Source organism: Sarcophilus harrisii, chromosome 6 (genome assembly GCF_902635505.1).
Source record: "Sarcophilus harrisii chromosome 6, mSarHar1.11, whole genome shotgun sequence".
Classification (NCBI taxonomy): Eukaryota; Metazoa; Chordata; class Mammalia; order Dasyuromorphia; family Dasyuridae; genus Sarcophilus; species Sarcophilus harrisii.
In genome coordinates, this window is record NC_045431.1 from 250996451 (window position 1) to 251014468 (window position 18018).

General features: G+C 28.0%; 1 protein-coding gene across 1 annotated transcript; it reads right to left on the reverse strand.

Annotated features, from left to right (window-relative positions):
- Window positions 1-3932: 3932 nt before the first annotated feature.
- On the reverse strand, window positions 3933-5007 carry LOC100914859 (olfactory receptor 10AG1-like). The gene has a single exon (XM_003774349.2). It carries the CDS (start codon window positions 4854-4856, stop codon window positions 3933-3935), a length of 924 nt encoding a protein of 307 aa, XP_003774397.2. The 5' UTR covers window positions 4857-5007.
- Between the last annotated feature and the right edge of the window lie 13011 nt (window positions 5008-18018).

Here is an 18018-nt window from a genome sequence, read left to right on the forward strand (position 1 = left end):
GGTTGCCCGGAGTCTGCCCCCCCGTCGGCCCTCCCAAAGCTCTGGCCCCGCCAGGCCCCCACTGGGCGTTGGGGCCCTTCCCTTCCCTCCTGTGGCGGTTCAAAACTGCCCCAAGGAAAAGCCCTGTACTCTGCGTTGAGGCTGTGAGCTTGTGCTGGGATCTGTGCTCTCACTTTCGTTTTGAGGCTCCCCTCTGGAAATTAATTTTTCTCTCCCAGTCTGCACTGATCTCCACCCCCTCCCCCCCTTCCCTGGCCAGGACAAACCTTTTTTGGCTAGACTGCAGATTTTCTTTGGCTAGTGGGTTGTTATACTTCTAATCTTTTAAAATTGTTGGTCAAACTTTTTAGCCTCGAAATTTTATAAAGAGGGAAGAAGGCTTAAAGTGGGGGTGTTCCTCAATCTGGCTCCGCCCCCTCTTTCTCTGTGTTGACTCTATCTGGTTTAGGTATCAGAACCATATTTGTCTCAAAAAAGGGTTCCTTTTCCCTATTTTTCCAAATCTTTTGCATAGGATTAAAATTAAGTGTTCTTTCAAAATTTGGGAAAATTCACTAATAAATCCATATGGCCATGAAGATTTTTTTTCTTATTCAGTTTATTAATAGGTTTTTCCATTTCTTTTTTTCAATGGTGGTATTTAATTATTTCATTTCTTCTGTTAATCTGGATAATCCATATTTTCTGAGCATTCATCTATTTTATTTAAATTATCAGATTTATTAGCATACAGCTGAACATAATATATCCTAATTATTGTTCTAATTTCATGTTTAATGGTGGAAAGTTCACCTTTTCATTTTTCATACTAACAATTTCCTTTTCTTCTTTTCTAACTCAAAGTTTATCTATTTGGCTGGCTTCTTTATAAAACCAACTCATAGTTTTTCTTATTGATTCAATAGTTTTTGTATTTTCAATTATATTTACCCCCCCTTTCATTTAGTGAATTTCATATTGTTATTTAATTGGGGGGTTAATTTTTTCTAATTCTTTCATTTGCACATCCAAATCATTGATCTTCTCTTTCTCTATTTTATTCAAGTAAACATCTAGAAACACAAAATTTCTCCTAAGAACTGCTTTGGCTGTATCCCAAAATTTTTGATTTGTTTTCTCATTGTTGTCATTCTCTTGTCTATGACTTTTTAAATTATATAACTTCAGTAAGTTTTTGTCTCACTTAATTTAATCCCACCTGAATGCAGCAGAAAGGAGTAGATATTTCTCAAAATGATTCAACATGATTAGAAGACTTGAATGAGTTCCTTCCCTTCCAGATTTCCTGTTTGAGTTACTAATATACTATTCAAAACTGTCATCTGATGTTTCCAAGAACTCCTATTCCTTGGGAATAATTCCTGATTTACTCTTAGAATTTATGAACTTTTCTAAATGTTCTGCAGCTGAATTCTTTTTTATAATATACATGCCTGTGTCTATGAGTCATTTTTTATGTACACACAAAAACACATACACAAACACAAACACTTCCCTACTCCCATTCCACACCCCTTATGTATATACACAAGTCTTCATCATTAGTTGACTCCATTAAAAAGTTTTTAGTATGAAGTTAAACTTTGACATAGGCATATACTGGCACAATGGTTAAGTGTTCTAGGGAGGATAACATTCAGTGATTCCATGACCTTTCCACTAACCTATTCTTTTGCTTCCTTAACGATTATTATCTACTATCACATTCCTCCTAATTTTCAAAGTGGAAACAGACTATGATTCCCGACCTTCTGCATTCTCTGGAAGAGTTTTTTTTTTATTATTTTTATCAAATGTTAATGATAGTGGTCTTTTGGCTCAAAGTCCAGTCTTCTAAATATCACCTAATGAACCAGTGTTCCATGTTGAAAATCTAGGGATCTGAGCCCAGGGAGCTTATGGCAACCCTAGCTTTCTTCATTTCAAACTATCTATAAAGGAAAGCTACACTATACATCCCTTAATCGGTTTTCCCATGACTTGATGGATAATGTTTAAATTATTTAAATCATAGTGTTATTGTGGAAAAATAAATTAGCAACAGGTAAGATGTCTTAATCATATTTATTTTATAATATTGATTTATTCAATTATTTGAAAATCAGGCAGTTCTTTGTATCTTCAAACAAACAAAACACAACAAGCACAAAACACACACACAAATAAAACAAACATAATGAAAGTATTCACAGGTCTCTCCAGGAAAGAGATCCCAGAAAAAGACACCAAGAAAAATTTCAGCCAAATTTCACAACTATGAAGTCAAGGTAAAGCATACTATGGGATGCCAGATGGAAGCAATGTATACATTGGGAAATCCCAATCAGCATTTACTTTGTAGCTGCATCATTTAAGGATTGGAGAAGATCCAATATTACATCCAATATTAGAAGATCCAAAAAACAATGGAACTCAAGAAGCAACCAAGGATCACTTCCTGGTAAAATTAAGCATAAGTCTTCATAGGAAAAAAAAAATGTTCATTCAAGGAAAGAGAAGGATTTCAAGCTTTCAAAAGGAGCAGACTAGAATTACACAAAATATTTGATCCTTGATATCAATACACAAAAGATGTCTAAAAAGGAAATGAAAAATGTAAATGAAAACACAGCAGATTCCTTGAAGTTGCAATGTTTACATCTGATTGGAAGATAACACTTATAATTCTTAAAATTATACCTGTAATAGTATAACTTGAAGTAACAAATATATATATATATATACATATGTATGTATGTATCTATCTATCTATCTATCTGTCTGTCTGTCTATCTATCTATAAACATTATAGGTATAAGGTGAATTTAAGGATATAACATAAAGTATAAACAAAGGATAAAGAAAAGGAGTAAATTAGATACACAAGGAAAAAAGAATTAGAATGGGGTAAATTATGTCACATGAAGAGCATGAAAAATCTAATTATGCTTTAAGAAAAGAGAAGTTGGACAATGTGCATCAAATGAATCTATGCAAAATAAGAAATGAATGCAAAATGAATCAGTATGGGATCAAAGAAGAAATAATATACGCAATCAGTTGCATATAAAAAAATTTACCTTATCCTACCTTACCTTACCTTATCTGTCTCTGCCTCTCTCTGTCTCCCTTTCTGTCTGTCTCTATTTCTCCATCTCTCTGTCTCTCTTTCTCTCTGTCTTTCTCTCTCTGTGTCTCTCTTTCGCTCTGTCTTTTTCTCTCTGTCTCTGTGTGTGTGTGTGTGTGTGTGTGTGTGTGTGTCTTTCTCTGTCCGTGTCTATCTCTATCTCTCTCGGTCTCTTCTCTCTGTCCATGTGTTTTTCTGTCTCTGTCTTTCTGTCTCTTTCTGTGTCTGTCTCTATGTCCCTGCCTCTCTCTATCTCTCTGTGTCTGTCTATCTATCTCTCACTGTTTATCTCTCCCCCCCCCCTTTATTTTCCTTAAACAGTAGCTCTGCTTGGATGTGACTCCCAACCTCTAATAAATCCTTGTTGCCCAGCCTACCTTTCCAACCCAGATGCAGCTTCCTTTTTATATTTTCTTCCTCCTTCTATATTAACTGCCTTGAAGGCAGGGATTGTCCCCAGCAGTCAGCACCATCCTTGGCACACAGTAAGCATTTGAAATGTTACTTGAATTGAACATGCACACATACATACATGGTTAAATTTAAACAAGTAAATTTTGACAATAGGATAAAATATAGTAAGATTGCAATCACTGTTTCTGTTGAGAATAGTCATCATGTGCGATAAACGACAGTTTCATCAACCTACTTCAAGTCTAATAAAATAAATGAGAAATTGTAAGCATGTATGGATAGCTTCAAATATAATCTCTTCTACTTTTTTTTCATTATGTTGCAGCTGTCTTATGAAAGAAGAGAAAAATCTATTTCTTATGACCCATGGAACAAATAGGATTTTTTTTTAGTTATTTATTCATCAATAACATCATTTTGGAAGGATGTTTTTCAATGCAGCAATTACATCCTTATTCCTCATGCTATATATCACGGGGTTTAATGCTGGTGTCACAATAGTATAGAAAAGGGAATAGAATTTGTCAGATTTGGCCGAATGACTGGATTTGGGACGCAAATACACAATACATCCAGACCCATAGAATAAACATACAACCATGAGGTGAGAAGAGCAAGTAGAGAAGACTTTGGATTTCCCTGAGGTTGATGGCAGCTTCAGGACGGTGGCAATGATTTTGACATAAGATATGAGTATCAACAGAAAGGGAATCGTGACAAAAAAGAAAGCACTCATATGGACAGAAAGTTCTTTCTGATATGTGTCCCCACATGCAACTTCTAGTAGTGGTGAAGCATCACAGAAAATATGATTAAGTTTGTTAGAACCACAAAAGTTCAGAGAGAAAATCTGGCATATTAGTCCTATCTGGGCTGGCATCCCAGTGATCCAGGAGGCAATCACCAATTGGATACATACCTTGTGATTCATGATGAGAGGATAGTAAAGAGGCTTACAGATGGCTACATATCTGTCATAAGCCATCACAGCCAGGAGTAAGCACTCTGCTACTCCTAGAATATAAAGGGAACAAGCTTGTATAGCACAGGACAGGAATGGGATGTTTCCCTTCTGAGTCCAAATATCTCTTAGCATTCTAGGGAGAGTGACTGATGTGTAACATATTTCCAAGAAGGAAAAATTTCCAAGGAAAAAGTACATGGGGGTTTGAAGAGTAGGATTCATCTTAATTATGACAATGAGAAGTCCATTTCCTATAAGTATACTCATATAGGTCACTAATAAAATTCCAAATAGAAAACCTCGGAGGTTGGGAAGGTCAGAAAATCCCAGGAGAATGAATTCCACCACAAATGTAAAATTGCTTCTTTCCATTTTATCAGTTTCTTTTGACTATGGAACTATTGAATTCAGGACCAACACATTATCTTCTTTCCATAGGCCTCAGTTTCTGCCTTAGAAAAATAAAATTGGGAGAACAGAGGGTGTTCATTAAAGTATATCCTACATCATTCATAATTTTATAATCACTACATAATTTTATAATTTTTGTTTAAAAAATAAAATTTAAATTTAAAAAAAGGGAAAACCAAATTTAAAAATTTAGGAAAATTTAAATAAAAAAATTTTTTTAATTTAAAGGTTTGGTTTTTTTAAGGGCCCTTTGGAAAATTTTTAAATATTTTTTAAAAAAAAATTTTAAACAAAAAAATTTTTTTTTTAAAACTTTTTTTAAATTTCCCAATTTAATTTTAATTGGGTTTTTAAAAAAATTTTTTTTTAAACCCTTTTTTTTAAAGAAAATTTTTTTCCTATTTTATCCTTGGGGGAAATTTTTATTTATTTTTTTAATTTTTTTTTTGGGGGGAAAAATTTAATAAAATTTTAAAAAAGGGAAAAAATTCCTTTTTTTTAAAAAAAACAAATTTTTTAAAAAAAATTTTTTTTTGAAAAATTTTTTTTTAAACTTTTTTTTTTTTTTTTTTTGGAAAAATTTTTTTTTGGTTATTTAATTTTTCCAAAAAATTTTTTTAAAATTTAAAAACCCAAATTAAAAAAAAACCTTTGGGTTAAAAAAACCTTTTAAAAAATTTTAAAAATTTTTTTTTTTTTCATTTTTTTTTTTTTTTTAATTAAAATTTTTATCCCCTTTTTTGGGCCAAAATTTTTTTTAAATTTTTAAAAAGGGTTTTTAAAATTATTTTTAAAATTTAAAATTTTTTAAAAAAAAAAAAAATTTTTTTTTTTTTTTTTTTTAAAGGGTTTTTCCTTTTTTTCAATTTTAATTTTTAATTTTTTTTTTTATAATTTTAAAAAAATTAAATTTTTTTGGGAATTATTTGGAAAAAATTTGGAAAAAAAATTTTTTTTTTTTTAAATTTAATTTGGGAAAACCCTTTTAATTTTTTAAAAAATTTTTTTTTTTCCCCCAAAACCCAAAACGGTTTTTTTTAAAAAAATTTTTCTTATTTTAAAAAATTTTTTTTTAATTATTTTTAAAAAAATTTAAAAATTTCATTTTTAAAATTTTTTTAATTTTTTTTTTTTAAAAAAATTATCTTTTTAAATTTTTTTGAAAACCTTGGCCCCCCTTTTTTTTTTAAAATTTTTAAATTTGTTTTCCCCTTTTTCTTTCCTTGGAAAATTTTAAAATTTTAAAATTTAAATTTTTTAACTTTAAAATTTTTTAAACCCAAAAAAATTTTTTTTTTTAAAATTTCCCTTAAAAAGCTTTTTTTCCCTTTAATTTGGTTTTTTAAAAATTTTTAAAAATTTTTTGATCCCCGAACCTTTTTTAATTTTTTTTTAACCTTTTTTTTTTAAATTTTTTTTTTTTATTTTTAAGCAAAATTTTTTGGTAATTTTAATAAAAAAAAAAAAAAAATTTTTTCCCAAAAATTTTTTTCCCCCTTTTTAAATTTTTGGTTAATTTTTTTAAAAAATTTTTTTTTTTTTAAAAAAATTTTAAAAAAATTAAAATTTTTTTTTAATTTTTTTTTTTTAAAAATTTTTTAAATTCCCCAAAATTTAAAAAAAAAAGGGGGCCCAATTTTTTTTTTTTATTTTTTTAAAAATTATTGGGTTTTGGGGTAGTTTAAAATTACCAATTGAACCTTTTTTTTAAAATTTTTTAAGGGGAAAAATTAAAAAAATTTTTTTTAAAAAAAAGGAAAATTTTAAAATTAAATTTAAATTTTTCCCAAAAAAATTAATTTTAAAAATTTTTAAAAAAGGTTTTTTTTAAAATTTAAATTTAAAAGGAAAAGGGTTTAATTTTTTATTTTAAATAATTATTTATTCAAATTTTTAAATTTGGCAAAATTTTTTTAAACCCAAAAAAAAAAAAAAAAAAAAAAAAAAAAAAAAGGGGGAAAAAAGGGTTTTTTTAAAAAAAATTTTTTTTGCCAAAAATTGAATTTTGGGAAAAATTTTTTTAAAAAAAAGGGGGAAAAATTTTTTTAAACCCGGAATTTTAAGGAAGGGAAAATTTTTCATTTTAAAAAAAAAAACAAAAAAAATTCCCCAAAATTTAAAAATTAAAAATTTTTTTAAAAATTTTTTAAAAAAAAAATTTAAAATTTAAAAAAGGGGGTTTTTTTTTTTTTTTTTAAAAAAAAAAAAATTGAAAAAATTTAAAACAAAATTTTTTTTAATTTTAAAATTTATTAAATAAAAATTTTTAAAAATTTCCCTTAAAATTTTTTGGAAATTTTAAAAATTTTAATTAAACCCATATTTTAAAATTTTAAAAAAAATTTTTTTTTTCATTTAAATTTAAAAAAAAATAAAATTTAAGGAAAAAAAATTTTTTCCAAAAAGGGGAAAGGAATTTTAAAACCAAGGAAAAAAATTAAGGGGGTTTTTTTTTTTTTAAAAATTTAAAAATTTTTTAAAAAGGGGAAAAAAAAAATTTTAAATTTAAATAAGGGGAAAATTTAAAATGGGAAATTTTGGGTCAAAAAAAAATTAAATCCCTTTTTAAAAATTTTTCCCCCAAAAAAATTTTTTTTTTTTTTTTTTTTGGTTTTTTTAAACCGTTTTTTTTTTTTTTTAAAATTAATTTTTTTTTTTTTGGGGTTTTTTTTTTTTTTTTCCTTTAAAATTTTCCCCCAAAAATTTTTTGGTTGTTTCCCTTTTTCCTTTTTTTAAAATTTTTCCAAATTTTTTTTGGGTTTTAAAATTTTTTTAAAACCCCCTTTTTTCCCCAAAAAAAGGGCCCTTTTAAAAATTTTTAAAAATCCGGGGAGCCCCTTTCCAAAAATTTAATTTTTTAAATTTTTTTTTTAAAAAAAAAACCCCCCCTTTTTTCCCCCCCGTTCCCAATAGGAAAAAAAAACCCAATTGGCCCTGGTTTTTAAAAAAAAAATTTAAATTTTAAAAATTAAAAATTTTTTTCCCCCCTTTAAAAATTTTTTGGAAAGAAAAAATTTTTTTGGGAAAAAAAAAAATTTTGGGTTTTGGGGCCCCAAAAAAAATTTTTAAATTTTTTCCAAAATTTGGGGTTTTAAAAAAAAAAAAAAAAAAGGGGAAAAAAATTTTTAAAATTTTTTTAAAAATAACATTTTGGGGAAGGGTTTTTCCAAACAAATTTTCCCCTTAAAAATTTCCCCAAAACCCAAAAATTTTAAGAAAAAAATTTTTTAAAAAAAAGGTTTGGGAAAAAAATTTAAAGGAAAAAAAAAAAAAAATTAAAAGGGGGAAAAAAAGGAAATTTTATTTAAAAAATTTAAAAAAAAAGGGGAAAAAAAAAAAATTTCCCAAGGAAAAGGGAAAAAAAAAAAAAATAGGGAAAAAATTTTTTAAAATTTTTCCCCAAAAATTTTAAGAAAATTTCCAAAAATTTTAAAAAATTGAAAAAAAAAAAAAAAAAAAAAATCTTTTTTAAAAGGAAAACCAATTTAAAAAAAAAAAAAATGAAAAGGAAAAATTTAAATGGTTGATATTTTAAACCAAAAAAAAAATTTAAATTTAAAAAAAAACAAAAAAAGAAAGGAAAGGAATTTTTTTGACCAAAAAAAAAACCAAAAGTTGGATTTAACCCGGAAAGGGAAAAAAAAAAGGGCCCTTTTTAGGAAAAAATTTTTAAAAAAAATTTTTTTTTAAATTTCCAAAATTTAAAAGGAAATTTTTTAAAAAAAAAAAACCCCAAAATAGGTTTAAAAAGGTCCTTTTTTTTGGAATTTTTAATTAGGGCCCCTTTTTAATTTTTTTTTTTTTTTTTTAAAAATTTTCCCTTTAAATTTTTTAATTTGGAAATTTTTTAAAAATTTAAAGATTTTTTTTTTTTTTTTAAAAACTTTTTAAAAAATTTAATAAACAAAAAATTTAAAAGGGTTTTTAAAAAAATTTCCAAAAACCTTTTTTTTTTTTTCTTCTTTTTAAAAAGTTTTTTTTCTTTAAATTTTTTTAAAAAATTTTAAAATTTTTTTTTTTTTTTAAACCCCTTTTTTTTTCCCTTTTTTTTGGTTTTTTTTAAAATTTTTTTTTTTTTCTTTCCCCAAATTTTTTTTTTTTTTTTTTCCCCCCCCTTTTTTTTTTTTTTTTTAAAAACATTTTTCCAAACCCTTTTGGTTTTTTTAAAAAAACTTAATTTTTTTTTTCAAAAAGGGAAAAGGAAAATTTTTTTTTTTTTTTTAATTTTTTTTAAAAAAATTTTTTAAAATTTTTTTTTGGTTTTTTTCCCTTTATTTTTTTTTTTTTTTTTTTTTAATTTTTTTTTTAAAAAAAAAAATTTTCCAATTTTTTTTAAAAATTTAAAAATTTTTAAAAATTTTTTGGTTTGAAAAAAATAAGTTCTTTTTTCCCTTTTTTACCAAAATTTTTTTCCTTTCCTTTTTAAATTTTTGTTCCCTTGGCCTTTAAAGGAAAATTTTTTAAATTAAAAAAAAGGGCAAAGCCCCCCAATTTTTGGTTTGGGTAATTTTTTTTTGGGGTTTTAAAAATTTTTGGTTTTTGGGAAAATTAGAAAAAATTAAAACTTTTTTTTGGGGTGGTTTAAAATTTTTTTTTTTAAAAAAAAAAAAAATTATTGGGGAAAAAATTTTTTAATTTAATTTGTTTCCTAAAGGAAATTTTTTAAAAAAAATTTAAAGGTTTTTTTTTTAAAAAAAAAATTTTTTTTTTTAAAAATCCAAAAAAAAAAAAAAAGGTTTAAAAATTTTTTTTCAATTAATTTTTTTTGGGGTAAAAAATTTTTTAATTTGTTTAAAATTTCTAAAATTTTTTCAAAAAAAAAAAAACTTAAAAAAATTTTTTTTGGGGGAAACCATTTGGAAATTTATTTTTAAAAAAAAAAAAATTTTTTTTTTCCTTTTAAATTTTTTTTAAAATTCCTTTTTTTTGGGGTTTTTTTTTTCCCTTTTTCCCTTTTTTGGGGTTTTTTTTTTTTTTTTTTAAACCTTTTTAAATTTTTTTAAAAATTTTTTTTAAAAAAATTTTAAAAAAGGTTTCAATTTTAATTTTTGGTGGAAAAAAAATTAAATTTTTTAAAAAAATTTTTAATTAAAAAATTTTAAAAAATTTTAAAAAAAAATTTTTTAAAGGGGGGTTTTTTTTAAAATTAAATTTTTCCCCAAATTTAATTTTTTTAAAAACCCAAGGGGGCCTTAAATTTTAATAAATTTTTGGGGGGGTTTCCAAAAAATTTTTTTTTTGGTTTTTTTTTTAAATTTCCCCTTTTTTTTTTAAAAATTTTTCCAAAACCCCCCAATTTTTCCCCCCCCCACCCTCCCTTTAAGGGGAAAATTAAAAGGGTTTTTTTTAAAAAATTTAAAAATTAAAAAATTTTTAAAAATTTTTTCTGGAAAAAATTTTTCAAAATTTTTTTTTTTAAAAAAAAAAAAAATTTTTTGGGGGGAAATTAAATGGGTTTTTTTTCCCCTTTCCCTTTTTTTCCCCCTTTTTTAAATTTTTCCAATTTTTTAAAAGGGAAAAAATTTTTTAAAAAAAAATTTAAAAAATTTAAAAAAAATTAAAATTTTTAAAAATTTTTTTAAATTTTAACCTTTTAAAAAGAAAAAACCCAACAATTTTTAAATAAAAAAAAAAAACCTTTTAAAAAGGTTTTTTCCTTTTACCCAAAAAAAAAAAATTTTGGTTTTGGGAAAAAAAAAACCCCCCAAAAAAAAGGGGCCCCCCAAAAGGGGCCCTGGGCCCCGGGGAAAGGGGGGGGGAAAAATTAATTTTTCCCCAAAATTTTAAAAAAAAAACAAAAACCCCCCCCGGGGGTTTTTTGGGCATTTGGGAAAAGGGAAAATCCCCCTTTTGGCCCTTCCCCCCAAAAAAAAAAACATTAAAAAAATTGGGAAAAAAAACCCCCAAAAAATTCAAAACCCCCAAAAAAAAAAAACCCAAAAATTGGAAATTTAAAAAAAAAAAAAAAACGAAAAACCCTTTAAAACTTGGGGAAAATTAAAATTTTTTGGGGAAAAAAAAAAAAAAAGGAATTTAAAAAGGAAAAAGGGGGAGAAAAATAAACAAACCCAAAAAACAATTTTTAAAAAAAAAAAAAAAAAAATTAAAAAATTTTTGGGAAAAAAAAAAAAAAAAAATTTGATTTTTAAAAACCCAAAAAGGTTTAAAAATTTTTTTTTTTTTTAAAAAAAAAACAAAAAAAAAAAAAAAAAAAAAAAAAAAAAAAGGGGGGAAAATAAAAAGGGGGAAAATTAAAAAAAAAAAACCCCTTTTTTTTAAAAAAAAAAAAACCAAAAAACTTAAAAAGGGTTAAAAAAAAATTTTTTTTTTTTTTTCCCCCAAATTAAAAAAAAAAAAAAAAAAAATTGGGAAGGAATTGGAAGCCCAAAAAAGGGGGGGAAATTAAAAAATTTTAAAACAAAAAAAAAAAAGGGGGGGGGAAAAAAGGGGGAAAAATTAAAAAAAAATTTAACCCGGGGAACCAAAAAAAAAAGGAAAAGGGGAAAAAAAAGGGGGGTTTTTTTAAAAAGGAAACCCCAATTTTTGTTTAAAAAAATTTTTTTTTTAAAATTTTGGGGGCCCCCCAAAAAAAAAATTTAACCCCCCCCCAAAAAATTTTTAAATTAAAAGGGGAAAAAAATTAAATTTTTTGGGTTTCCTTTTTGGAAAAAATTTTTTTTTTTTAAAAATTTTAATTTTTTTAAAAAAGGGGTTTTTTAAAAAATTTAAAAATTTTTTAAATTTTAAAATTTAAAAACCCAAACCCAAAAACCAAAAAAAAAAAAAAAAATTTTAAAATTTTTTTTATTTTTTTTTAAAAAAAAGGAATTTTTTTTTTCCGAAATTTTTTTTTAAAATTTGGCCCTTTTTTAAAAAAATTTTTTTTAAAAAAATTTTTAAATTTTTCTTTTTTTTAAGGTTTTTTTTTTTTTTTGGGGGAAAACCAAAATTTTTTAAAATTTTCCAATTTTCTTTTAAAAATTTTTTAAAAATTTTTTAAAACCCAATTACAATTTTTTAAAAAAATTTGAAAAAGGGGTTTTTTTTTTTAAAGGGTTTTTAAAAAATTTTTCCTTTTTTTTTTTTTTTAAAAAAAAAAAAATAATTTTGGGGAAAAAAATTTTTGGGAAAATTTTCCCCCCTTTAAAACCTTTGGAAATTTAAAAAAAAATTTTTGGGAAATTTAAAAAATTTTAAAAAAAAAAAAATTTTTAAAAAAATTTAAAAAAAATTTTTTTCCTGGGGGGGGAAAAAAAAAAAATTTTTTTTTAAAAAAAAAAACCCCCAAAAAAAAAAAATTGGGTTTTTTTTCCCCTTTCCAAAAAAAAAAATAAAAATTTAAATAAGGCCCTTCCCCCAAAAAGGAAAATTTTTAAACCCCTTTTTTTTAAAAAAAAATTTTTTTAAAATTTAAAAAAAATCCCCCAAAAAGGTTTTTGTTTGGGTTTATTTTTTAAAATTTGGAAAATTCTAAAAATTTTTAAAAAAGGGGAAAAATTTCCTTTTTTTTTTCCGGGTTTTAAATTTAAAAAATTTAAAAAGGGAAAAAATTTAACCAAACCCTTTTATTTTTTTTTAAAAAAAAATTTTTTAAAAAAAAAAAATTAAAAAATTTTAAAATTAAATAAATTTTTGGGGTCCCTTTTTTTTAAAAAAAAATTTAAAATTTTAAAAAATTAAAAAAACCAATGATCATTCAATAGATGTAGAAAAGCATTTGATAAATCCAACATCCATTCCTTATTAAAAACATTTGAGAGATAGGGAAAAAATGGACTTTTTCCTTAAAATAATAAGACATCTATTTAAAACCATCAGTAACATCATATGTTATGGAGGACAAACCGCAACCTTCCAATAAACCAAGTGAAAAAGGTTTCACTATCAAGTTACTACTTAATATTGTATTAGAAACACTAGCTATAGAAAAGAGCTTGAGAAAGAGATTAAAGGAATAAGAATAGGCAAATGAGGAAACCAAATTATCACTCTTTGCCGATGACATGATGGTATTCTTAGAGAACCCCAGAGATTCCGCTAAAAAGTTATATGAAATAATCCGCAACTTTGGCAAAGTTGCTGGTTATAAAATAAACCCACATAAGTCATCAGCATTCTTATATATCACTAACAAAATCCAACAGTCAGAGTTACAAAGAGAAATTCCATTTAAAGTAACTACTGATAATATAAAATATTTAGGAATCTATCTGCCAAGGGAAAATCAGAAACTTTATGAGCAAAATTACAGACCACTTTTCACACAAATTAAGTCTGATCTAACCAATTGGAAAAATATTAAATGTTCCTGGATAGGGCAAGCAAATATAATAAAGATGACAATATTACCTAAACTAATCTATTTATTTAGCGCTATACCAATCCGAGTCCCAAAAAACTATTTTAATGACCTAGAAAAAATAACAACAAAGCTCATATGGAAAAACAAAAGGTCAATAATTTCAAGGGAATTAATGAAAAAAAAATCAAATGAAGGTGGCCTAGCTGTACCAGATCTAAAAATTATATTATAGAGCAGCAGTTACCAAAACCATTTGGAATTGGCTAAGGAAAAGATTAGTTGATCAGTGGAATAGATTAGGTCCAAGGGATAAAACAGTCAACAAAATATAGCAACCTAGTCTTTGACAAACCCAAAGATCCCCAGCTTTTGGGATAAGAACTTACTGTTTGATAAAAAATTGCTGGGAAAATTGGAAACTAATATGGCAGAAACTAGGCATTGATCCATACTTAACGCCGTACACCAAGATAAGGTCAAAATGGGTTCATGACCTAGGCATAAAGAATGAAATTATTAATAAATTAGAGGAACATAGGATAGTTTACCTCTCAGACCTGTGGAAGGGGAAGGTCTTTATGACCAAAGCAGAACTAGAGATCATTACTGATCACAAAATAGAAAATTTCGATTATACCAAACTGAAAAGTTTTTGTACAAACAAAACTAATGCAGACAAGATTAGAAGGGAAGCAATAAACTGGGAAAATATTTTTACAGTCAAAGGTTCTGATAAAGGCCTCATTTCCAAAATATATAGAGAATTAACTCTAATTTATAAAAAATCAAGCCATTCTCCAATTGAAAAATGGTCAAAGGATATGAACAGACAATTCTCAGATGAAGAAATTGAAACTATTTCTAGTCATATGAAAAGATGCTCCAAGTCATTATTAATCAGAGAAATGCAAATTAAGACAACTCTAAGATACCACTACACACCTGTCAGATTGGCTAAGATGACAGGAAAAAATAATGATGATTGTTGGAGGGGATGTGGGAAAACTGGGACATTGATTCATTGTTGGTGGAGTTGTGAACGAATCCAACCATTTTGGAGAGTAGTTTGGAACTATGCTCAAAAAGTTATCAAACTGTGCATACCCTTTGATCCAGCAGTGTTACTACTGGGATTATATCCCAAAGAGATTATAAAGAAGGGAAAGGGACCTGTATGTGCACGAATGTTTGTGGCAGCCCTTTTTGTAGTGGCTAAAAACTGGAAACTGAATGGATGTCCATCAGTTGGAGAATGGCTGAATAAATTGTGGTATATGAATATTATGGAATATTACTGTTCTGTAAGCAATGACCAACAGGATAATTTCAGAGAGGCCTGGAGAGACTTATACGAACTGATGCTGAGTGAAATGAGCAGGACCAGGAGATCATTATATACTTCAACAACAATACTATATGATGACCAGTTCTGATGGACCAGGCCATCCTCTTCAACGAGATCAACCAAATCATTTCCAAAGGAGCAGTAATGAACTGAACCAGCTATGCCCAGAAAAAGAACTCTGGGAGATGACTAAAAACCATTACATTGAATTCCCAATCCCTATATTTATGCACACCTGCATTTTTGATTTCCTTCACAAGCTAATTGTACAATATTTCAGAGTCTCATTCTTTTTGTACAGCAAAATAACGTTTTGGTCATGTATACTTATTGTGTATCTAATTTATATTTTAATATATTTAACATCTACTGGTCATCCTGCCATCTAGGGGAGGGGGTGGGGGGGTAAGAGGTGAAAAATTGGAACAAGAGGTTTGGCAATTGTTAATGCTGTTAAGTTACCCATGCATATATCCTGTAAATAAAAGGCTATTAAAAAAAAAAAAAAAAACAATTGAGTAGACAAAGACTCAACAACTAATCTTCCTTGGAAAATGCAGGACCATTTGGCCTTATGATCTGCCCAACCGATATTTGAAAATTGGCCTTGCCATTTATTCACTGGAAGAGAGTAAACGGTTCTTCATATTTTACCATGAAATTTGTTAATAAGATCTAATATCTCAGGAGTCTTCAAACTATGGCCAGGGCCAGATGCAGCAGCTGAGGATTATTGTCCCCCTCACCCAGGGCTATGAAGTTTCTTTATTTAAAGGCCCACAAAACAAAGTTTTTCTTTTTAATATAGTCTGGCCCTCCAACAGTCTGAGGGACAGTGAACTGGCCTCCTATTTAAAAAGTTTGAGGACTCCTGTAATATCTTCTACACCTAGGGATCCTCCCTACACTTAGGACTTTATGGTTTGAACTTTCTTCCTCCCTCCATCCCTCCTTCCTTCTCTCACAATCTCTCTCTCCCTCTCTCCCTCCCTCTCTTCCTTCCTCTCTCTCTCACTTTCTGTCTGTGTCTGTCTGTCTCTCTGTTTGTCTCTGTCTCTCTGTCTCTCTCTGTCTCTCTCTCTCTCTCTCTCTCTCTCTCACACACACACACACACACACACACACACACTTTTATTAAGAGCAGCTCTGCTTGGTTTGACACCATGGAACATCACGCTACTACACTTGGTGCCCACCTTACTTTCCCAGCCAAACTTCAGCTTCTTTTCATGTTATCTTCTTTCATTAGATTTTAATGTCGTTGAGGACAGTGACTGTCCCCAGCACTTGGCACAATCATTCACATAATGGTAACTTTTTTAAAAAGTTCCTTAAATTGTAATTCAATTGAGCAATTCAAATAATGTTGCTCATGCAGACACATAGATAAAGTGACCAATATTTAAACAAGTAAATTTTGAGTGAAATAAAAAGTAAGTTTGGGGGGCAGAGCCAAGATGGCAGAGAACAGATACGACTTTCTGGGATCTCCTCTGACCTTTTTATAAACCAACAGCAGATTAAGCTCTGAACTGGTTTTAAAGTGAAAAAACCCACAATTATTTAGAGTACAACACATTTCCAGAAAAAGATACTTTGGAAGAACTTCAGAACAGGTCTGATTCAAACAGTCATAGGGACATTTTGCCCTAGCCCAGACTGCAGGACAGGGAACCCCGAGGGAAGGAGTTGGGACCAAGAAGGTGGGAAGGAAAGATAGATCATTTAAGTATCACCACAGTGGGAAATCTTCTTTGAAGAATCTTAGGATACTCTGTTCTTGTTGCAAGTGAGTGCTTAGCAGATTTGCTGTAAAATCCCCAAAAGAGAATACCAATGTCAAATTGAAAGCCACTGAGCCCAGAAGAATGTGGGACCTGGCCATGATTACCCATAATCAATCAGAAGTCAGTCAGAAACACCAGCCCTAGGGCAAACTAAAGTAACTGTCACCCTTTTTCCTTAAGAGCACATCTCAAGCCTTAAAAATAAGAAGAAACAAAAAACAACAACAAAAAGATCTCTCACCATAGACAGCTTCTTTGGAGAGAGAGGAGAACAGACCTCAAATCCTGAGATGCCTAAATGCAAATTAAATCCAGATAAAACCCCAAAAGATGATATGAGCTTGTCCTCATTTCACCAAGCTTTCTTGAAAGAATTCAAAAGGGATCTTTAAAAAAAAAGAGATTAGTTGATCAGTGGCATAGGTTAGGTTCATAGGACAAAATAATCAATAACTATAAGACTCTAGTGTTTGACAAACCCAAAGATCCCAATTTTGGGATGAGAATTCACTATTTGACAAAAATTGTGGGGAAAACTGGAAATTAGTATGGCAGAAATTAGGCCTGGACCCACACTTAACACCGTACACCAAGATAAGATCAAAATGGGTCCATGATTCAGGCATAAAGAACAAGATTATAAATAAATTAGAGGAACATGGGATTGTTTACCTCTCAGACTTGTGGAGGTGGAAGAAATTTGTGACCAAAGATGAACTAGAGACCATTACTGATTACAGAATAGAAAATTTTGATTATATGAAATTAAAAAGTCTTTGGACAAACAAAACTAATGCAAACAAGACTAGAAAGGAAGCAACAAACTGGGTAAACATTTTTACAGTTAAAGGCTCTGATAAAGGTTTCATTTCCAAAATATATAGAGAATTATAAGAAATCAAGAAATTCTCCAATTGATAAATGGTCAAAGGATATGAACAGATAATTCTCAGATGATGAAATTGAAACTATCACCACTCATATTAAAGAGTGTTCCAAATCGCTATTGATAAGAGAAATGCAAATTAAGACAACTCTGAGATACCACTACACACCTGTCAGATTGGCTAAGATGACATGAAAAAATAATGATGAATGTTGGAGGGGATGCGGGAAAACTGGGACACTGATTCATTGTTGGTGGAGTTGTGAATGAATCCAACTATTCTGGAGAGCAATCTGGAATTATGCCCCCAAAGTTATCAAACTGTGCATACCCTTTGATCCAGCAGTGCTACTAGTGGGCTTATACCCCAATTCAGTTCCAAGTAATCAATGATAGACAGAATCAGCTGCACCCAAAGAAGGAACACTGGGAAATGAGTGTGTACTGTTTGCATTTTTGTTTTTCTTCCCAGGTTATTTTTGTCTTCTGAATCTAATTTTTCTTGTGCAACAAGAGAACTGTATGGTTCTACCCACATATGTTGTATCTAGGATATACTATAATATATTTAACATGTATAAGACTGCCTGCCATCTACGGGAGGGAGTGAAGGAAGGGAAGGAAAAAGTTTCACAGAGAAATTTGTCTTACTTTATAGGGAAGTGGGGACAGAAAGGAGGAAAGAAAGGGGAAGACAAATGGAAGGGAAAACAAAAAATAATATTGGGGGAAAGATGTAAAAAAGGGGGGCTCTAAAGGAGGAGGGTTATTTGAGGGAGGTGGCAAAATACTGAAGAGGAGGG

Coding starts and splice junctions, on each gene's coding strand:
- LOC100914859 (XM_003774349.2), bottom strand. CDS start 4,856: ATGGAAAGAAGCAATTTTACATTTGTGGTGGAATTCATTCTCCTGGGA.